This window comes from Pongo abelii, chromosome 4 (genome assembly GCF_028885655.2).
Source record: "Pongo abelii isolate AG06213 chromosome 4, NHGRI_mPonAbe1-v2.0_pri, whole genome shotgun sequence".
NCBI lineage: Eukaryota > Metazoa > Chordata > Mammalia > Primates > Hominidae > Pongo > Pongo abelii.
Genome location: NC_071989.2, coordinates 123974815 through 123998949, shown reverse-complemented (window position 1 = coordinate 123998949; position 24135 = coordinate 123974815). Strand labels below are relative to the sequence as shown.

Genomic DNA, 24135 nt, shown 5'->3' with positions numbered 1-24135 from the left:
AACCAGACTGCCTCTTCTCCTCCAAAGGACCACAATTCCTCGACAGCAAGGCAACAAAACTGGAAGGAGAATGAGTTTGATGAATTGACAGAAGTAGGCTTCAGATGGTGGGTAATAACAAACTCCTCTGAGCTAAAGGAGCATGTTCTAACCCAATGCAAGGAAGCTAAGAACCTTGAAAAAAGGTTAGAGGAATTGCTAACTAGAATAGCCAGTTTAGAGAGGAACATAAATGACCTGATGGAGCTGAAAAACAGCACGAGAACTTCATGAAGCACACACAAGCATCAATAGCCGAATCAATCAAGCAGAAGAAAGGATATCAGAGACTGAAGCTCAACTTAATGAAATAAAGCTTGAAGACAAGATTAGAGAAAAAAGAATGAAAAGGAACAAACAACGCCTCCAAGAAATATGACACTACGTGAAAAGACCAAATCTACGTTTGACTGATGTACCTGAAAGTGACAGGGAGAATGGAACCAAGTTGGAAAACACTCTTCAGGATATTATCCAGGAGAAATTCCCCAACCTAGCAAGGCAGGCCAACATTCAAATTCAGGAAATACAGAGAACACAAAGTTACTCCTCGAGAAAAGCAACCCCAAGACACATAATCGTCAGATTCACCAAGGTTGAAATGAAGGAAAAAATGTTAAGGGTAGCCAGAGAGAAAGGGTGGGTTACCCACAAAGGGAAGCCCATCAGACTAACAGCAGATCTCTCTGTAGAAACCCTTCTGGCTTGTAAGCGAGAAAACAGTGGCCAATATTCAACATTCTTAAAGAATTTTCAACCCAGCATTTCATATCCAGCCAAGCTAAGCTTCGTAAGTGAAGGAGAAATAAAACCCTTTATAGACAAGCAAATGCTGAGAGATATTGTCATCAACAGGCCTGCCTTACAAGAGCTCCTGAAGGAAGCACTAAGTATGGAAAGGAAAAAACGGTACCAGCCATTGCAAAAACATACTAAATTGTAAAGACCATCGACACTATGAAGAAACTGCATCAACTAACAGGCAAAATAACCAGCTAGCACCACAATGACAGGATCAAATTCACACAAAACTATATTAACCCTAAATGTAAACAGGCTAAATACCCTAATTAAAAGACACAGATGGGCAAACTGGATAAAAGGTCAAGACCCATCGGTGTGCTGTATTCAGAAGACCCTTTCATGTGCAAAAACACACATAGGCTCAAAATAATGGGATGGAAAAATATTTACTAAGAAAGTGGAAAGCAAAAAAAAAAAAAAAGCAGGGGTTGCAATCCTTGTCTCCGATAAAACAGACTTTAAACCAACAAAGATCAAAAAAGACGAAGAAGGGCATTACATAATGGTAAAGGGATCAACCCAACAAGAAGAGCTAGCTTTCCTAAATATATATGCACCCAATACAGGAGCACCCAGATTCATAAAGCAAGTTCTTAGAAACATACAAAGAGATTTAGACTCCCACATAATAATAGTGGGAGACTTTAACACCCCATTTTCATTATTAGACAGATCAACAAGACAGAAAATTAACAAGGATATTCAGGACTTGAACTCAGCTGTGGACCAAGTGGACCTAATAGACATCTACAGAACTCTCCATCCCAAATCAACAGAATATACATTCTTCTCAGCACCACATCGCACTTATTCTAAAACTGACCACATAATTGGAAGTAAAATACTCCCCAGCAAATGCAAAAGAACAGAAATCATAACGAACAGACTCTCAGACCACAGTGCTATCAAATTAGAACTCAGGATTAAGAAACTCACTCAAAACCATACAACTACATGGAAACTGAACATCCTGCTCCAGAGTGACTACTGGGTAAATAATGAAATTAAGGTAGAAATAAATGAGTTCTTAGAAACCAATGAGAACAAAGATACAATGTACCAGAATCTCTGGGACACAGCTAAAGCAGTGTTTCAGTGGAAATTTATAGCACTAAAATCCCCACAGGAGAAAGCGGGAAAGATCTAAAATCGAAACCCTAACATCACAATTAAAAGAACTAGAGAAGCAAGAGCAAACAAATTCAAAAGCTAGCAGAAGACAAGAAATAACTAAGATCAGAGCAGAACTGAAGGAGACAGAGACATGAAAAACCCTTCAAAAAAATCAATGACTCCAGGAGCTGGTTTTTTGAAAAGACTAACAAAATAGATAGACCACTAGCCAGACTAATAAAGAAGAAAAGAGTAATCAAATAGACACAATAAAAAATTATAAAGGGGATATCACTACTGATTCCACAGAAATACAAACTACCACCAGATAATACGATAAACACCTCTACTCAAATAAACTAGAAAATCTAGAAGAAATGGATAAATTCCTGGACACATACACCCTCCCAAGACTGAAACTAGGAAGAAGTCGAATCTCTGAACCAGACCAATAAGAAGTTATGAAATTGAGGCAGTAATTAATAGCCTACCAACCAAAAAAAGCCCAGGACCAGACAGATTGACAGCCAAATTCTACCAGAGGTACAAAGAGGAGATGATATCATTCCTTCTGAAACTATTCCGATCAATGGAAAAAGAGGGACTCCTCCCTAACTCATTTTTTGAGGCCATCATCATCCTGATATGATACCAGAGCCTGACAGAGACACAAGAAAAAAAGAGAATTTTAGGCCAATATCCCTGATGAACATTGATGCGAAAATCCTCAATAAAGTACTGGCAAACCGAATCCAGCAGCACATCAAAAAGCTTATCCACCATAATCAAGTTGGCTTCATCCCTGGGATGCAAGGCTGGTTTAACATACGCAAATCAATAAACGTAATCCATCACATAAACAGAACCAGTGACAAAAACCACATGATTATTTCAATAGATGCAGAAAAGGCCTTTGATAAAATTCAACACCCTTCATACTAAAAACTCTCAATAAACTACATATAGATGGAACATATCTCAAAATAATAAGAGCTATTTATGACAAAACCACAGCCAATATCATACTGAATGGGCAAAAGCTGGAAGCATTCCCTTTGAAAACTCGCACAAGACAAGGATGCCCTCTCTCACCACTCCTATTCAACACAGTATTGGAAGTTCTGGCCAGGACAATCAGGCAAGAGAAAGAAAGGGTATTCAAACAGGAAGACAGAAAGTCAAACTGTCTCTGTTTGCAGATGACATGATTTTATATTTAGAAAACCCCATAGTCTCTGCCCAAAATCTCCTGAAGCTGATAAGCAACTTCAGCAAAGTCTCAGGATACAAAACCAATGTGCAAAAGTCACAAGCATTCCTATACACCAATAATAGACAGACAGCCAAATCAGGAGTGAACTCCCATTCACAATTGCTACAAAGAGAATAAAATACCTAGGAATACAACTTACAAGGGATGTGAAGGGCCTCTTCAAGGAGAATTACAAGCTACTGCTCAAGGAAATAAGAGAGAACACAAACAAATGGAAAAACATTCCATGCTCATGGATAGGAAGAATCAATATTGTGAAAATGGCTATACTGTCCAACGTAATTTATAGATTCAATGCTATCCCCATCAAGCTACCATTGACTTTCTTCACAGAATTAGAAAAAAGTACTTTAAACTTCATATGGAACCAAAAAAGAGCCTGTATAGCCAAGACAATCCTAAACAAAAAGAATAAAGCTGGAGGCATCACGATACCTGACTTCAAACTATACTATAAGGCTAGAGTAACCCAAACAGCATGGTACTGGTGCCAAAACAGGTATACACACCAATGGAACAGGACAGAGGCCTCAGAAATAATGCCACACATCTACAACCATCTGACCTTTGGCAAATCTGACAAAAACAAGAAATGGGAAAAGATCCCTGTGTAATAAATGGTGTTGGGAAAACTGGCTAGCCATATGCAGAAAACTGAAACTGGACCCCTTCCTTACACCTTATACAAAAATTAACTCAAGATGGATTAAAGAGTTAAACATAAGACCCAAAACCATAAAAACCCTAGAAGAAAACCTAGGCAATACCATTCAGGACATAGGCATGGGCAAAGACTTCATGACTAAAACACCAAAAGAAATGGCAACAAAAGCCAAAATTGACAAATGGGATCTAATTAAACTAAAGAGTTTCTGCACAGCAAAAGAAACTATCATCAGAGTGAACAGGCAACCTACAGAATGGGAGAAAACTTTTGCAATCTATCCATCTGACAAAGGGCTAATATCCAGAATCTACAAGGAACTTAAACAAATTTACAAGGAAAAAGCAAACAATCCCATCAAAAAGTGGGCAAAGGATATAAACAGAAACTTCTCAAAAGAAGACATTTATGTGGCCAACACACATATGAAGAAAACCTCATCATCACTGGTCATTATAGAAATGCAAATCAAAACCACAATGAGATACCATCTCACTCCAGTTAGAATGGCGATCATTAAAAAGTCAGGAAACAACAGATGCTGGCAATTCCTCAAGGATCTAGAACCAGAAATACCATTTGACCTAGCAATCCCATCACTGGGTATATACCCAAAGGATTATAAATCATTCTACTATAAAGACACATGCACACATATGTTTATTGCAGCACTGTTCACAATAGCAAAGACTTGGAACCAACCCAAATGCCCATCAATGATAGAGTGGATAAAGAAAATGTGGCACACATACACCATGGAATACTATGCAGCCATAAAAAGGATGAGTTCGTGTCCTTTGCAGGGACATGGATGAAGCTGGAAACCATCATTCTCAGCAAATGAACACAGGAACAGAAAACCAAACACTGCATGTTCTCATTCATAAGTGGGAGGTGCACAGTGAGAACACATGGACACAGGGAGGGGAACATCACACACTGGGACTCGTCAGAGGGTGAAGGGCTAGGGGAGGGATAGCATTAGAAGATAATGCTATCCTACATCTACCTAATGTAGATGACGGGTTGATGGGTGCAGCAAACCACCATGGCACGTGTATACCTATGTAACAAACCTGCACCTTCTACACATGTATCCCAGAACTTGAAGTATAATAAAAAATACATATATATTACAAAGCTTTTCCTCACAGGAAAATTTCATCTATTAAATATTGAAGGTATGATAGAAAAAAACCTCACCATTTGGTAAACACCACAAATATTAACAATTCTTTTAGGTAAGAATGATCAATAGATATTAAGATGAATTAACGAATACATGATTAGAAAAAGTACATTTACATAGTCTCAAATATTCCCCATAAAATACTAGCACCATGGGAAAATGAAACTTTATGGTGCATAAACCTGTTGGACTCGACCTTAACCAAGTGATCATCACAAATATCACAAGTAGTGGAACAAATGGACATCATATACCTCTTGATATGATGCACTATGGACATAACATCATTTCTGTGGTATTCTTGCCAAAAATGCACAATCTAAATCACTAAGAAGTATCAAACAAACCCAGATTGGGGAATACCAAAATAACTGGCTAGTACTTGTCAAAAGGATCAGTATATGAAAGACAAAGTTAAAGAATTGTTACACAGTAAAGTAGATTAAGAAGACACGACAGCTAAATGGAATGTGTGAATTACATCCAGAATGAGAAAAAGGACATTAATGGGACAAGTGGCAAATTGTAAACAAGGCCTACAGATTATATAGTAGTATATCAATGTTAATTTCTTGTAATAGCTGTACTGTGGCTAATGTTAAATTTGGAGAGTCTCTCCACCATGTCCAATTCCTTCCTGAAAACCAACCATTCTACATTAGGACATGATAAATTTACCTTAAATCAAAGAAAAAGACCAATATAACCTGAGTTTTTCTCTTAAACCTACACTGAAGAGAAGAAAATAAATTTTAAGTCACTTCCAGCTCCAAAATTCTGACTTTAAGCACTTGAGTTCTAACCTACTTCCTTCACTACTGTGAAGTAACTAAGAAAAGCGTGTCTACTATATTCTAGACCATCCGCTGGTTTTTTATATAAATTAGTTCTAATTCTTACAGCAATGCTGGTGAGATAAGTATGAATATCAGCACTTACAAAAAAGAAAACTGGGGACAGATGAGGTTAAGTAATTGCCTAAAGTTATATAACTGTTAGGTGACAGAGCCAAGATTCAAATCCATACTACTTGACTCTAACACCCTGACACTCTAAACTTGACACCATGATGCCTCCTAAAAGAACTGCTATGACATCAATGAAACATGTAAATTAGAAAAGCAGTTATCATCAAATTTGATACTAGGATTTCTCACAAATAAATAGCAATGTAAATAACTGAGAATTATTATATTTGCAATTGCTGGAAATTAGACTTCTCAAGCATGAAAATAACACAGGAAAATAATTTTAGGAATCCTGCGCAACTCTAACAATCTGACCCAAACTATTTAAAAAAAAAACTGGGGGTTGCCCAAAAATACATGAGAAACAAATCTTATTGAAAACAGAAAGTTTTAAATAACCTGGTAATACAGTATAATGTAGGAGGCAGAATTTTCCTAAAATGATCCTGGGCATTCACTTGACTGCCTGGAAAATAAGCTCACTAGGCCAGGGATCCCTCTTGCTCCAGCAGGAGGAACTGCACCAGAAACTCATCTTCCTCTGGGACCAGGAGTTAGTTCATCTCCAACAGGAGAGTTGCAAATTCCCACAATTTCCAAGTGCTGGACAGTTGGTTTTCCGAGGCAATTTTAAAAAAACAGGTGGTACCCAAACCTACATAGCCAAAGGCTTAAACAGTGTATCTGTCACCCCACCACCAAGTGTGCTTTCAGGCCTACCATCATGACAGATGAGAACAATAATTGGGTGGGCCTTCATCGGCACACCACTGTATATTCAGTCGGTCAGCAGTATCTACCTCACCATAACTTGCTAGGTGATGCTGGGAACATCAGAGACCTTCTTCACTTAAGTATTCTTGGCTTATAAATTTCCCCAATGAAGACTATTTATCACATAAATGTGTCATATAAAATTCATTCCAAGCCATCAAACAACATATAGGATAAAAAGATTCACAAATGCTTCTAACAATGAGAAAGTCAGAAAGATTAAAAAAAAAACCACATTTACTTAATTCAGTTTGTGTACTAACAAATAATATTTTATATGCCTTTCTTACAAATACATGCTTTAATGATAATGTTAGCTAAAAACCACTGACATGTTAATCATTTAGTCATGGGTTTCACATGAAATATCTTTTTTTAATGCTTACACCTACTCTGTGAATTGGTGTTATTATTATTATCCTTGTTTTGTGGATGAGGAAGGTTAGGGTCAAAGAGGTTAAATAACTTGCCCAAAATTACATAGCTAGTATATGGCAGAGCTAAATGGTTTTAACCACTACAAGATAATAGATAGCTTTAATTCACAGGTCTTTCTAACAACCTCATGTCTGTAGGCAACATGTTGAAACAAGCATACTTTACAGTTAAAAAAAAATTAAGGTCTATAAAGAATAAATAACTTGCTCAATATCATACTAAATTAGCATTAGCAGCCACGAATAAAATAATTCCTCAAAAGGTAGTTTAACAGTACTGTAATAATAACAAATATTATATATGGAGCTCCAGTTTAAATATACATTCTAACAGCATGGTCAGAACGTATCTTTCTAAACCTAAAGAAAAGTTTAGCTGTTAGTTCTCAATTTTGTTGTTTTTTTATCTAGCTACAACTGAATAAGACTGATGCTCTGATTACTGTTACATGTGGTACAGAAAATCATAACAGAAATTTGGAATTATCCAGTGAATTTATATGCCTCCATTATCAGCTTGGCATAATAAACTAATTAAGGACAATACGACTGCTTATAAATAACTCAACCCAACATCAATATTTAATAAACTTCTATTCTCATCCTGTAAATATTTTAACACTTCCAATAACAATATGCTACAACAGAAAGGACTCCTTAAAAAGCTAGCTATTAACTCTAGCATATATGGCATACACAGCAGTTAATATCACACTAAAATGGTATATATCAATAAAAAAAAGTCCACCCCTTTTTTCCAAACTTACAAGGAATTTTTAAAAAGAAACAAAAGAAAACCAAAACTGATCATTCGTTTGGGTAGCTGGTGTAAATTCTGTGGACTACTGATGTAAATTCAGTACCGGTGGAATAGTGGTGTAAATTCCATAACGAATTTACTAACAATGACTTCTCCCAGATTTTATACAAGATACAAAGTCATATTTGGGACAACATATGCATACCTCAGAGACACTAACTCTCTGCATTAAAATATATGCTTCCAGTTATATGAATGGTATCACTTTAATATTTAAAATATCAAAATTATAAGCCTAGGTTTAATAGTTACATGTTGAGTTTTCTTGATCTGTTCTCTAAAAGAATATGCAAGATCAAGAGGTTTTGATGTAAACTCTCTTGGCTTATAATTTTCCACTTTTACTTTTTACATTAAAATTGCCTTTCTCAAAACTAGAGGATGAACAAATTAAGAAAATCAGTTCTCTCTGAACAGCTATTTGATGAAACAGAAGCAGAAACAATAAGCTACGCACTTCCATCTTTTGTTTATTCAACTGATGTTTTTAAAGTGACTGACTCATGTATGCTCAGTACACTCCCTCTTCAGTATTTAATGAACTGTGGTAATTGAAGGGGAAAGATCACAACCATAGAACTTCCAACATGTTCCTGGTAGTGACAGACATAGCACCTATAAGGTGAATTACAGAAATCTTCTTTTTTGTGACACAATACATCAGCATGTGGTAACTCACGGGTATTGTAAAAACAGCTCTAGCCTACTTTAGTAATCGGAAAATGACAAAGTCCTCCTGAAATCCTTTCTTCTGTATGTTATCTAATATCAAAACAAGTGATCAACGTGTGAAGCATGGATAAAAAATTTTGCAAAACACAAAAGATAGTTTCCATTTTCCATGAGTACATGACAGAATTTACTTTGGATATGATATATTAATAGCATGTTTGTTCTTTGAAAACTCCCCATCTAATCCCCTTTGGAGATAGAACTACTATCTCATAAGAAGATCAACAGCAGCATCAAAATAATAATCAACGGTGATGACTTAATCTCAGGACGCAAGCATAAAATACTTCTGATTTACCTCTAGGAAAAGACACATTTGTTTTGGTCTTTCTTAATAGCAATATTTCTCTTCAATAAGAGACTAAATTTGAAATGGTACACTTTCTCCTGTTTTTCTTCCTATAATTCTAGTGGCTAGGCTCAGGTAAATAAAAACAGTGTTTTGGAACATGGTGTGCATGTCTATCACTCTCTTCAGTCTCTCTTCAGGGTAACAGAGAAATAGAAAGCATGGTTCTATATTAACTTTTTTTCTGTAAAATATAATGCTCTTTTGACATAATGATAAAATGAATTAACTACTCCCCTAGGTGGGATAAACTAAGAAATGTAAGAATAAACAAAGTTACAAGGCAATGCAATATATAGTCCTGATCAACCCTTCAATGTCATCAAAAGTAAGATTTGGCTTCTTTTTCTTTACTAGAAAAGCCTTGAGAAAGCAAAACATAACTTAGCAGTGTTTCTCAAGTAGGCCCCAGGAAGAAAGTGAACATATACCCAAGGGATCCTGGGGCACCTTTACCTCAAGCTCAAAATTTCTTTCAAGTCTCCACTTAGAGCTTTAAATATTATGAACAATTTGTATTCTACCTCATAATATATACATGTTTACGTTCATCTCCTCACTGCCGCCAATCTTCAAAACAAAGAAGAAACATATACCAGGAATATGTGCCATGATTACCTTGTGGTTTCATGTAACTTTGATACCCAGCTCCTCCCAAAAACCCAGTTTAAGAATTATAGATTTAAGAGTAATATGGCATACAAATAGATCAATTTATCATTTATCTCCTTTTTTATTTTATTAACAATGTTTTTATTTCTATTTTTTTGAGACACGGTCTCACTCTGTTACCTGGGCTGGGGCAAGTGGCACAATCTCAGCTCACTACAAGCCATCCTCCCTGGCTCCCGCCTCAGCCTCCCGAGTGATTGGGACTACAGGTGCAGAACAGCATGCCTGGCTAATTTTTGTAGAAATGGGGTTGCCCAGGCTGGTCTCGAACTCCTGGGCTCAAGTGATCTGCTCAGCTCAGCCTTCCAAAGTGCTAGGATTACAGGTGTGAACTACCACACCTGGCCATAATGTTTTTATTTTTAAAGCTTTAGCCACAGTGCTAAGAATTTGTTACCTAAGTTGTCTGCTTGGGTTAATTTCTTGTCTATTCTGTAACACTAACTAGAGCTCAAACCATGCCACCTTCTTGCTAACTTCAAAAGCCAATTTTATCTGTGCACTGGGAAGCAAGGTGCTAGAAGTGCTAGATATTTTAGGAGACAGGAGACTGTATGAGTAGTCATCTAGAGGTATGGGAGAGTAAATGGACCGGGGAAACAGAAAATGATTCTTGGGTAGCATAAAGGACTCACTGAGCTAAGGGATCATTAATTTAAAGTGAGACTGGTAAATATGGTTACTTTTTTTTTTCCTCTAGGTATGTTCAGATGTATGGGTGTGGGCAAGGAGTTCAGTGTACACAAGGCTATATCACTATTATGACTATGAAATTAAAGCTGGATAAGGAAAGTAAGACATCAGTAAAATCAGAGCGAAAAAAATGATAGATTTTTAAAACTGAGGGTTGCAATAGGTCTAAAGACTTCAAAACTGTGAAACTGAGATTATGGAGGGGTTACAGTTTAGACAAAGATAAAATCCAGATATGGGTACATAGTGAGATGGAGTGGAGGGCAAAATTTATTGGAAGAGAGGAGTTTCAGATTTTGAAGACACCAGGATATTGGGAGAATTATACATATGAACAATGGAATCACCAAGAATTACAAAACAAGCAGTACTGGAATGAATGCCAGTGAACCAAGAACCAAAATCTATTAGGAGACAATTTTACATGGATCTTGTGTTTCCACACATACTGTGAGCAGAGGCACTGACTGTCTTTGTTCTGGGCTATCTTTTTAAGCATGCTTGTATATCAAACAGCCCTGGAAAACAGACAGTGTCTTCTTCCACAGCAAAGGACAGGTTTCCTTACACTCTTGGAAGAGACAGTCTCTTCCTTCCAAACAAGGGCAGACATGCTTAGTATCCATTATAAAAGATTCCAGTTCCCTAAGCTTGGCGTTCCTCATCTGTCATTTAATCCACTGTGTGTGCAGGTATCATCTGGACCTCTTCACATCACCCCTTGGGAATCAGAGAATTCGTGCAAGCAAATGCTGTCACTTTAGCTAATGTTTTTGCTATTAGTAATAAGGTCCTCTGTCTCTGGCCCAGAAATCTCCTGCCTTCTGCCAGCATCCATGAAATTATGGCAGGTTAACTTCTTAGCTTGCAAGTAGAGCAAATCTCAGACCCTTCACAATTCTTAACAAAATCTCCAATGAATGAGAGATGGAGATGAGTGATGACTATAACTAAATGGATACAAGGTGGTATAGTCTGATAACATAAGATAAAATTTGGAGGTGTCTGAGAAGAAAGAATGGTCTGGAAAATGCAATGAGAAGCTAAGAGTACACCTCCAGGCTCAAAGGCAGAAAGAAGCAGGAGAGAAAATGGCCACTACTTGAAAGGGTTGCACGTAGTATCATCAGGGAAGCAAGATGTAATTTAGAGCAAAATGTAAAGTAATATTAACAGAAGAGGCTGAAGATAAAAAGAAATTTGCTGATGACTGACCCTGAGTTCCCGGGACATTATGAAAGATTTTCAGGAGACAGGGAGAGGTAGGTTTTAGGGTTAGTTTTGGATACATGTGTTAAGAAATCCATGAGTCTTGAGCTCCTTGCTGTAACTTACATGAGCAAGATAAAACGTCATGATTAAACTAGTTATGATAGTTTTAATCAGATCAAATGTTTGCTTGTTTCTATGTCCTCCGACCTCTTTTACCAACACAATATCTATTATGAAACGCTTTATTTCTTACTAACATCATTTTAGAAAATTTAGAATATATGTTTTTAAAAATTTAAATGTCACACTGTTATTTAAGATAGTAAGAAGCAAGTGTTAACTTACTTGAATTAGATCTAAAATGCCAAGTTCACTTTCTGAAGAATCCACACAGAAGACAAAATATAACGTTGCATAATGTCTATAAATCAGTTTGTTGTCAGATCCTCCAATCAATCTAAATGACAAAAAAATTGTAATGTTATTGGAAACAAAATGCAAATCATTTTCATTAGCTCAAGCAAACTGACAATTTGTTAAAAAACCACTTGTCAAATGAAAGGTGACATTCAATGGCAAAGCATTTAAGTGAACTTATTCAGAGACTAGGTAAATTAAGATGGCTGTTTTCTTCAGAAATATCAAGTAAAAGAAGCCAGTGCTTAATTTCAGTTCATTCATTCATTAAATTATTCTCTGAGTAACTACTATGTGCCAAGCACTGGTAGTGGGGAAGGAGCAACAAACACACACATCAGAACATCATCAGATAGTGGCAAGTGCTACACTGAGAATCAAAATACAATGATGATATATTGATGGGTTCCCTAGTTCAGGCTGAATATTAAGCAAGAGTGGCATTTAAGCTGAGATCTAATGATAAGGAGTTGGCTTGGAAAAAATTTAGAGAAGAGCATTTCAGGCTAAGGTAGTAAGTAATAAAAGGCCATTTCATCAAGAACAAAGTATGTATGTTCAGGGAAGAGAAAAAAGGCCAGTAGATAAGAAAAGATTAGTAAATGATAAAGTCAGAGAAGTAGGTAGAAATTAGATCATGGGGCATTTGTAAGTGCTTACTAGATTTAACTCCATACGTCACAGTAAGTTACACAGCTTAAGACTGATTATCAACTAGAAAAAAAAGAAGAATGACACTTCTTAAGTTTTGGATAGATTTACCAACAAGATCTCTCCCAAAATTACATTGTTTTGAAATATAAATGCAAGAAAACTGAGCTAAGATACTAAACTCTTTCATGAAATACTTTTATTTATAATGACTGGAATTTTAGTATTTTAAAAATAATAATTTAGGAATCATTCTAAACATCTTATATTTTTCTAAGTATAGTTTAGCTATTTCATAGTTAAGTTTACAATAATGAATTCACCTTCTTAAAAGACCACTAAACACTTACATAATTTACAACCAAGGCTATATGTAACCAAAATTAAACTAACATCCATCCCAACAGAGTATAGGAAAATGGCATCTCTCCTTTCCTTTCCTTTCCTTTCCTTCCTTCCTTCCCTCCCTTCTTTCTCTTCTCTCTTTCTGTCTCTCTCTCTCTTTCTTTCTTTCTTTTTGAGAAAGAGTTTCACTCTGTCACCCAGGCTGGAGGGCAGTGGTGCTATCTCAGCTCACTGCAGCCTCTGCCTCCTGGCTTCAAGCAATTCTCCTGCCTCAGCCACCAAAGTAGCTGGGATTACAGGCGCACACCACCACACCTGGATGATTTTTGTACTTTTGGTAGAGATGGGGTTTCACCATGTTGCCCAGGCTGGTCTCGAACTCCTGAGCTCAGGAGATCTGCAGGCCTAGGTCTCCCAAAATGCTAGGATTACAGGCGTGAGCCACCGTGCCTGGCCAGCATCTATTTCTTACACAGTAAAAATAATACTAAACTGATAAGTTCTGTAGAAACAACTTCTCAAGGTATATACTACTTCTGTGTCTTCTAATAGCAAAAGGAGAAATGATCTTTGACAAGAATAAAAATTTCCTACTATGCTAGATACTCTTCTAGAGAAGATGTTTAATTGAAAAATATCTACATGCAATTTAAAGATTCTGAGAGTATATTTATAGACTATGACTGCAATTGTTCCCTGAAAGAGGCAAAAAGAACACAAATAGGAGGCTTTACTTCATTCTGAATCAGCGATTTAGTGATTATCTTAAAACTTTTGCTTTACTTTAAAAGGAGAGCAAACTTCTGAAGAATATAAGTTTCAAAAAGGCTGGTAATGCTATTAAAAGCAAGCAAAATATTAATGTGGCAAGTACATAATTTGCCTTTAAAAATATAATCTTATCTTTAAGCTATAGTGTAATACTGATAAAAATTCCTGTACAGAATGTAATACATCATATAAAACCACAGGATTGAGAAATCCTGTTAGTCCAAATAACTCATTTTATAGAGGAGAAAACTGAGGCCTAAGAATTTAAGTAACCTGTTCAAGGAAATCAGCTGGTTAGTGACAAAACTAGGATTAAACTAGATGCGAGGCCTCATCTCTGTTGCAGGATTTGCTTTCTATTTTTTGTAAGGTTAAAAAAGAACAATCACAATTTCAAGCCACAATTTCTAATTCAAATAGCACCCTATAGTTAGATTAATCAGGTTCTTACATGCAGTGCACTGTGCTGGGTGGTAAGTTTCCTAGGAGATAAAAAATCAAAAGGCTAGGATGAGAGCAAGTGATAGTAACGTCAAAGACAACTAACGTTAAATAAGTACAAGTAAAATTCAAAAACAGAAGCAGGTACACTTGTCTCAATTATTAAATTAGAAGCCTTGAGTTAACAGCAAAATTTGTAAGTATGTATTGGACATTTAAGGACAGCATGATATAATCTTTCAGGAAACCCAAGTTAAGTGTTCCACATGATAAAAAGTAACTTATGACCATGGATTCCCTGTTATCCAGAGTATTTCTCATCCATCATACACAGTAAAATACAGAAAATTCTAAGCTTCTCTGACTGATTTATATTTCAGAACAAACTGTTTTCATGGAAGCTATTAGTTTAAAAGTATTTATTTGTAATATTTGGCAATATTCTTATTCACTTTAAAAACAGAAAAACTGATTAGCTGAATTAGGTATATTTGAAAAACAGACTTCAGTCTTGTAATAGTAAAACAAAGAATGTAATCTAATTTTTATGAACATTCACACAAAGGAATACTCTGTAGTCATTAAAAAGAATAAGCTTGTCTTAGATGTGTTTATATGCAAAGCTTTTGAAAATACTGAGAACCAGCAACATGCAAATGAGCATACAAAGTGTGATCTCAAAAATAAAAATTTTAAGGTTATGTTAGTCAACACATATAACATATTTTATATGTTAGTCAATACAGACAATTTTCTAGAAGGATACACAAGAAATTGGGTAGAAGGACTAAGGTTGAGAGATTCTTATTTTACATTTTATACTTCCCTGTAATGTTGGAATTTTTACGATTTAATATATTACCTTTATATAAAATTCCCTTCCAAATTTTTTAAGAGGAAAAAAGATTGCATATCTTTAAAAAATAATTCTTTAAGTTAGATTTATAGCTAACATAGGTGGCAATAAATTCACCTAATCCAATTAATCAAAATTAGAAAACTTTTACCATAAACTGATTAAATAGTATATATTTTAATCACATACTCAAAACTTAGAAATGTCTATGAAATGCTTTACTTACAATCCTCCTTCTAGGAAATTACAAACATTTTCATCTCTCTTAGATACCAAATGGAAAGTCTCCCTGATGATTTGCTGTTGTGTATCTTCACTCTGAGGAAGAATAATTCATATATATTAGGATGGAGTGTATAGGTTTAATAGCATTTTAAGAATTTTTAAAATCAAAAGTAGTAATATCTGTCTAGGAAATCCATCTAAGAGAGGGGTCCTTGGAGAAGTGACTTAAATTACACCTTACAGAAGCAAAACCCAATATTTTTTGATGAAAAAGAAAAAAACCCAATTATTTATATTTACCACTATAATAAAAGTAATGCATTTCTAAGTTTCAAAAACCAACAACAAAAAATATTAGATGAATTACATACACTGGTAAAAGGGAAACTAGATATTAACTAGTCAAAGCTGATTATCTTACAAATGAGTAAACTCAATCAGAAAGGTAAAGTTATAAATAGTGTAGCTAATCTATATTTGAATGGAGGAAAGAAATAGAACTATGGAGCTTCCAATTAAGTTTAACCTTTACTAAATATAGACTGAGGTAAGAGTCCATCCATCTCACTCATCTTTATATAAGCTAATCTAAAGCCAAGGATTGGGTCAATAAATATTTATTAACCTGGACCAAGCAATTTATATTCCAGTAAGAGTGAGCGTCCTGGCCGGGCACAGCGGCTCATGACTGTAATCCCAGCACTTTCAGAAGCTGAGGTGAGCGGATCACAAGGTCAGAAGATAGAGACCATCCTGGCCAACACGGTGAAACCCCGTCTCTACTAAAAATACAAAAATATCTGGGTGTGGTGGTGCGTGCCTGTAATCCCAGCTACTCGGGAGGCTGAAGCAGGAGAATCACTTGAATCCAGGAGGCAGAGATTACAGTGAGTTGAAATCGCGCCACTGCACTCCAGCCTGGCGACAGAGTGAGATTCCATCTCAAACAAAACAAAACAAGAGTAAGCTTCCTAAACACTGCAATAGAAAACTGACCAAAATCATGAACACCAATTTCACAGGAAAGGATGTGAATGGTCCACAAAGAAATGAAAAGATACTAAACCTCAGTAGTAATTAAGTGAAATACAAATTAAAACAATGAGATAGCTCCACATGTACCATATCAGCAAAAGTATAAAAATATGATAGTATAAAATGTTGACAAAGATGCAGAGCCAAAGAAACTCTCATCTCACCAGTGGGAGGGTAAACATATAATCACTTGGGGAAACAGTTTTATTAACCAGCACTTTCTCTCCTAGATACTATCCTAAACCATATGAAACCAGTTTTTGAAGATCAAAAACAATTGAGCATTGGCAATTACATAGATAGTAGACCCTTGAACAACGTGGCGGTTAGGGATGCTGATGCCCCATGCATTTGGAAATCTATGTATAAGTTTTGACTCCCCAAAAATGTAACTCCACTATGCTTTTTCTCTTAACAATTCTTAAAGTAAGCTAGAGAAAAGAAAATGTTATTAAGAAAATCATAAGAGAAAATATATTTACTATTCAATGAGTGGAAATAGATCATCACAAAGGCTTCCTCTTTGTCTTCATGTTAAGTAGGCTGAAGAAGCGGAGAATGAGGAGAGGTGTTTGTTTTGTTGTCTTAAGCATGGCAAAGGCAGAAAAGGTGGAGGTGGTGGATGGGGAGGCTGGAGAGGCAGGCACACTTGCTGTAACTTTATGGAAATACACAGTAATTTCTGTCTGCCGTTTTGCTTTTTCATTTCTCTAAAAATGTTTCTATACAGTACTAATCCTTGTTCCACTGTCTGCTTTAGTTTTAGCATCCATATTACAGAGGGGTCCATGTCATTAAAAGAAGTCAAAGCAGTCTTGAATAATTGGAACTCTTCTGCCAGATTGTCTTATGTCAATTTCTTTTCTGGTGCTGCTTCTTCTAAGTCTTCTTCCTTATCATCTGGCATTGTTCAGAAGCACTCATCTCCATCAAAATGTGTTCTGCTAATTACTCTGTTGTGCTATGCGCTCTTAGATTTCTCTGAAACCCTTATCTTGAAACCCTTCATTCTCCCACCTTCTTTGCTACATTCACAATCTCTTCCATGATTTCTCTGATTGGTTCTGTCATAAATCCTGTGAAGTCATGCTCAACATATAGACACAGTTTTCTTCAACAGGAATGCACTGTTTCAGGCCTCATGGCTTTCACAGCTTTTTCTATAACAACAATGACATCTTTAATGATGTAATCCTTCCAGACTTGCATGATATTCTACCACGATTCTCTTCCATAGTGTTGAAAATCCTTTCCATAAATACCAAGTGTAATGAGCCCTAAAGGTCCTTATGACCCCGATCTTTAGGCTGAATTACAAACTTTGTGACTGGGGGCAAGTTGACCACTTCAATGCCTTTGGTGTTGAACTCATGGGGTTCTGGGATGCCAGGGGGATTGTCCAATATCAAAAAAACTTTAAAAGGCAGTCACTTACTGGCAAGGAATTTCCTAACTTCAGGAACAAAGTATCTATGGACTCAATCCAGAAAAGGGGTTCTTATCCACTCCTTCTTATAGAACCAAGAGACTAGCAGCTGGTGTTTGTCTTTTCCCTGCAAGGCTCAGGGATTAGCAGCTTTACAGATAAAGACAGTCCTCATCATAAACCTGAATGCATTTGCACAAAACAGTAGAGTTAGCCTATCCCTTCCAACTTCAAATCCTGGTGCTTGCTCCTCTTCCTTACTAAAAAATATCTTTTGTGGTAGATTTTTTTCTTTTTCCAGAATAAGGCACTTTCGTCTGCATTAAAAACCTGTTCAGGCAGACATGTTTTCTCTGCAATGGTTTTCTTAATGGTGCCTGGGAACTCATCTGCTACCTCTTGGTCAGCAACAGCTGGCTTCTCCTGTCATCTTGACATTTTTAAAGTCAAACCTCTTTCTATAAGCATCAAACCATCCTTTGCTGACATTAAATTTTCCAGCTTTAGATCCTTTACCTTCCTTATGCTTTATGTTATCATATAATGACTTCACTTTTTCTCAAATCATATTCTATAAGTATGCCTTTCTTATAGCATTCCTGTGCCCACATAAGAGTTGGATTTTCAATACGACATAAAAAGGGATTTTGCAAAAGGTACAAAGTTTTCTCACACACTGGCATAGCTATAGCTACAGATTCATGAATTTTCTTTTTCTTTTTTTTTGAGATGGAGTCTCCCTCTGTTGTCCAGACTGGAGTGCAGTGGTGCAATCTTGGCTCACTGCAACCCACCTCCAGGGTTCAAGCAATTCTCCTGCCTCAGCCTCCCGAGTAGCTGGGATTACAGGTTCCTGCCACCGTGCCCAGCTAATTTTTTATTTGTATTTTTATTTTTTCGACACAGAGTTTTTGCTCTGTTGCCCAGGCTGGAGTGCAATGGCATGATCTTGCTCACTGCAACCTCTGCCTCTTGGGTTCAAGCAATTCTCCTGCCTCAGCCTCCCAAGTAGCTGGGATTACAGGCACCCACTACCATGCCCAGCTAATTTTTGTATTTTTAGTAGAGACGAGGTTTCACCATGTTGGCCAGGCTGGTCTTGAACTCGACCTCAGATGATCCAACTGCCTCGGTCTCCCAAAGTGCTAGGATTACAGATGTGAGCCACCACGCCCAGCCATAATTTTTGTATTTGTAGTAGAAACGGGGTTTTGCCACATTGGCCAGGCTGGTCTCGAACTCCTGACCTCAAGTGATCCGCCTGCCTTGGCCTCCCAAAGTGCTGGGATTACAGGCATGAGCCACCATGCCTGACCATGAATTTTATTTTCTTTACAATAGTCCTTTTGCTAGATTCATTGAATACCGGGCAATCACAGCCACAGACCTCTATCTAAGGTACATAACAAGCAATTCAACTTTTTCTTGTAGTGTCATGATATTTCTCTGCTGCTTGGGAGCACTTCCAACATCACTAGTAGCACTTCATATGACTCCCATGGTGTTATTCAAGGTTTATGATATTATAACAAACATGATAAATTACACAGGAATTGGGAGAAAGCACTTTTTACTGTGATGTGCAATTTACTAGAGAAACAAATTGCTCACCAGGAGATGATTAGCATCACACAGCATTTTAAGCAGATTCTCAAAACACCCGAATTTACCACAATAGCAACAGAATGTTGGAATTATTACAGTAGTACAGTACAAACTACAGTTAATTTTATATAGTTATAATTTAATACTGCATCTTTACATTTGTTTACAGTTCTCTCCACTGAGAGTAGCACCACGTACTGAGAGTAGCACCATGTCCAGTCTCTGTGTGTGTGCATAAATTTTGATACATTTTAACTTTTTACAATGGATTTGTATATATTTTATGGTAGTAAATGATAAAATAAACTAGTATCTACTGTGTTTTATGCATTGATAATATATCTCCAAAGTTTTTAATTTTTTTTTGTATTTCTAGGCTACACAATTGGCAAGTTTTTTCAATTTGTCAAAAATCTCCAAAAAACTTCCTAATATCCTTACTGAAAAAAAGCCGCGTGTAAGTAGACCCTTCAAGAGTCAACTGTACATAAAAAAAAAATCTCTTAACCTCTGTACCAGGAGACAAACAGAAGAATGTTCATAAAAGTGCTGTTTGTAATAAGAAAAGTTGAAAATGACCCAAATGTCCACCAGTCACAGAAGGATAATTACAGAATGGAATTGTACAATGGAATCCTATAAAAAGTAAGTTAAAGAAAGACCTGAACCACACCCTTAATTATGAATGATTCTGAGTTGGGCACAGTGGCTCACACTTACAATCTCAGCACTTTGGGAGGCTGAGGGGGATCATCACTTGAGCCCAGAAGTTCAAGATCAGCCTGGGCAACATAGCAAGACCCCATCTCAAAAAAAAGAAAAGAAAAGAAAAGAAAATTTTGGCTTGGTTCAGTGACTCACATTTGTAATCCCAACACTTTGGGAGGCTGAGGTGGGATGATCTCTTGAGTCTAGGAGTTTAAGACCAGCCTGGGCAACATGGCAAAACCCTGTCTCTACAAAAAATTACCCAGGCATGGTAGTAGGGCATGTCTGTAGTCCCAGTTACTTGGGAGGCTGAGGTAGGAGGATTGCTTGAGCCTGGGAGGTGGAGGTTACAGTGAGCCAAGATCATGCCACCACAATCCAGTCTGGATGACAGAGCAAGACCCTGCCTCAAAAAAATTTTTTTAATAATAATTTTTAAAAACCCATTCACAATATCATCCCAAACAAGAAATTAAACAAAAAAACTTAGAAATAAATTTAATCAAAGATGTGCAAGCCGTGTTACTTCCTTTATTAAAGATCTCTAGTTTTTATTTGACCTAAATACAAACTCCCTACCATGCCATGAAACGTTCTCCAAAATCTAAGCCAGACTAATCCCTGAAGTTTCATCATCTCTTTCTTCTCCCCTATATAATCTGCTCCAGCCACATTGAGCTTCTTACCATTCACCTTCTTCACATTTTCCCACTTCTGTCTGGGAACAACTTCCGCACTCCATTCTCTAGCAACACCCTTTCTAAGACACAGCTAGAACATTATGACTTCTATGAAGTCTTTCCTGACTCTCAATTAAAATTAGTCCCTTTTTTCTCCATGCTTCCTTGGTATTGTTTCTATTCCTATCATACACTTAGAACAGTGTGCTCAAATTTCCTTTGTAGTAGTGTGAATTCTAACACCGGAATCAGAGCTTTGTATTTGAAATGCTCAGAAAAGTGGCTGATGTACAGTAGCCAATAACAGTGTACTGAATAAACAAATTTGTAATCTAGAAGACAGGATCCACATCCATTTGTATTATCCAAAATCTGGGTTACCTTACACACAAAAAAGGCAACAAAGTTAAGGCAGTATGGTACAGAAGTTAAAAGTGCAAGCTGTGTTCTAATTAAGATGGTAAATTAAACACACATCTGCCTTTGTTGCCTGCCCAAACCCCAGCTAAGACAATATTAAAGGGCTTTTTTGGTAAAGGCATAAACACACAAGGATGAAGAGAATGGGAAAGGAAGACAACAACAACAAAATCTTGAAAGTGTTTAAATAAGTGTTAAAGTATTCTCAGAAAATTGAATCCTAAATTGGTGAGAGGGAAATCATAAAACTAACTCAATTTGTGTCACAAAATAGGCAAAAACTCATGAATTGGTGCTTTTACATACGTCTGGAAGTGAGGATAAAGAGAGTACTGTAAAATAAGGACGAAAAGTTTGTTTAAAAAGCAGAAGGATCACTAAATTCCCACTACCATCCCCAACAAAAGTTCTTAATTTTATTACTAGGAATAGATCAAAGGGAGGGTCTTCGGAGAGCAAGGGGTACTGTGGTAGGCAGAAAAATGGCCCACCAAAAAATGACAACATCCCAATCCCTGGAACCTGTAAATATGTGTGGTTAACATGACAAATGCCTTTGCAGATGTGATTAAGGACTCTGAGATGAAGATATTATCCCAGATTATATAGGTGGGGCTAACTGCATCGCATGGTACTTCAAAATCTGAGAATCTTTCCTAGGCTGTGGTCAGAGGGAGATGTGACTAGAGAAAAAGAATCAGAGATATACTGCTATGTAGCTGGCTATGAACATGGAGAATGGAAGCCATGAGCAAGGAATGAGGGTGGCCTCTAGGAGCTGGAAAAGACAAGAACATAGATTCTCCTCCAGAGCCTCCAGAAAGGGATGCAGCTATACCAATACCTTGATTTTAGTCCAGTAAAACCCACATCTGACTTCTTACCCACAGAACCATACAATGATAAGTTTGTGTTGTTTTAAGCCACTAAGTCTGTGGTAATTTGTTACAGTAACATAAAATAAATATAGGGACCACACTGAAAACGTGGGGATTATGTAAATGTACAGATACCACCAGATCCTGTCTAATCAGTTCTCAGAATACCTAAAGCCAGGCCTTCTTTACTGTCTAGGCAGGAGATTGGAACATAACTGTAAGAACTCTAACTAGATCTAAAGATAATGATAATAGAGATACCAACTATGACAGAAAACTGTTAGCTGTTCACTAAAATCTAGTTCCCTTACTTCCAGGCAACACAATTTCACCCTCCCTTGAATTTAGGTGGAGCCATACAACACAGTTCTGGCCAGTGGAATGTGGCTGGTAGTCACAGTGGTATGCCAGAGCTGGCAAGAAAGCCTATTGGGTGTATCTCTTCCTAATTCTGCATTTGGTGACATCATGTCAGTATCCTGAAATTGGTCATGATGAAGTATTTATACCATAAAGATCAGCAAATGCTATAAATCAGAGCTTTTTTCCTCCCAGATCATCAGGTTGTTAAAAATATACTACCCAAGCCCCACTCATAAAAATTCCTGCAAAATCTTCCATGCTAACTAGATGTAGAAGTTCCTTTGGCCCCTTCTCAAGAATGATAAAAAAAAAAAAAGGCCCACATGAAAGGTTCTAGTTGACCAAGAACACCAACGCTGGGCTTTATGTAAGTGAGAAACAAACTTTTATTATGTTAAGTCATGAAGATTTGGGGAGTTGTAGTCACAATTCCAATTCCTACACTACCTAAACTGCCTAGCTTGATTACCTAAAGTAAAGTAAAGTTGCCTGATTATCACACAGGCAACCTCTAATCATGGATTGAGAGCTTCCCATCAGCTTTCAGTACCCTATTCTTAGAAAGGAGCAGTCAGTCAAGGATTACTGGACAGCTGAAGACAACTCTAATACAGGTGCAGCAAACCACCATGGCATGTGCATACCTATGTAACAAACCTGCCCATTCTGCACATGTATCCCAGAATTTAAAGTATAATAAAAAATAAAAACTAAAAAATAAATTTTTTTAAAAAGTGAAACATAAAATAGGGGAAAAAGCAACTCAGAGGAAACAAACCAAGTAAAAAGAAGAAAATTTAAAAATATATATCATTAATATAAGAGAAGTAAGAAAAGATAATGCAACTATAAAATAACAGTATACTATAAAAAGAGTGAAATTCAGAAATAAAGAAGCTCATGGGAATTTAAAATATAAGGAGAAATTTTAAAAATTCAGTAGCAAACTGGAGAATAAAGGTGAGAAAATAAAGCCAAAGGGCACAAAGATAGAAAATGAAAGAGAAAGAATAAGATATGCAGAAGAGTCCAAAGAAATTCAGAAAAACTGAAAAAAGGAGACTCGAGAACAGAAAATGAAGAAATGTTTCCAGCAGGGGACAAAAGTTTCTACAATCAAAGGACTCATTAAGTACCCAGCACAACTAATGAAAACAGACCGATGGCAAGGGTCTGTGAAACTGTAGAAACTCCGCCCGAAAAACAGGAATCTACAACTTTTTGGAAGGTATAAATGATCACACACAAAAGAGAAGTAATCAGAACTGCTTCAGACTTTTAAATAGCAACACTGGAAACTAAAAGGTGGAGCATATAATCAAAGTTCTGAGAAAAAATTCTAACCTAAAATTTTATATGCAGTCAATGTGCAGTCATAATAAGAATTTTTGGGCATGCATGCCAGATCACAAAAAATCTACTTCCCATGACCTTTTTCTCAAGAAATTACTGGAGAGTATTACTGGCTCCACCATGGCAGGATAACAAACAAAGAAATGAAGCAATAGGAGGTCCAACACAGGAAACAAGCAAAAGGAATCCCCTAAAATAATAAAGATCCCAGCATGACTGCCA

At 36.6% G+C, this 24135-nt stretch overlaps 1 protein-coding gene across 2 annotated transcripts in view; it reads right to left on the bottom strand.

Annotated features, from left to right (window-relative positions):
* AP3S1 (adaptor related protein complex 3 subunit sigma 1) overlaps positions 1-24135 on the bottom strand; it is a 72423-nt gene that overhangs the window by 31761 nt on the left and 16527 nt on the right. For both annotated transcript variants that reach the window (XM_002815798.6, XM_054555841.2), the window contains exons 2-3: positions 15447-15538; positions 12085-12196 (exon numbers count right to left, since the gene is read on the bottom strand). In XM_002815798.6, coding sequence (XP_002815844.3) covers positions 12085-12196; positions 15447-15538 — 204 coding nt within the window. The remainder of the gene's footprint in view (positions 1-12084; positions 12197-15446; positions 15539-24135) is intronic.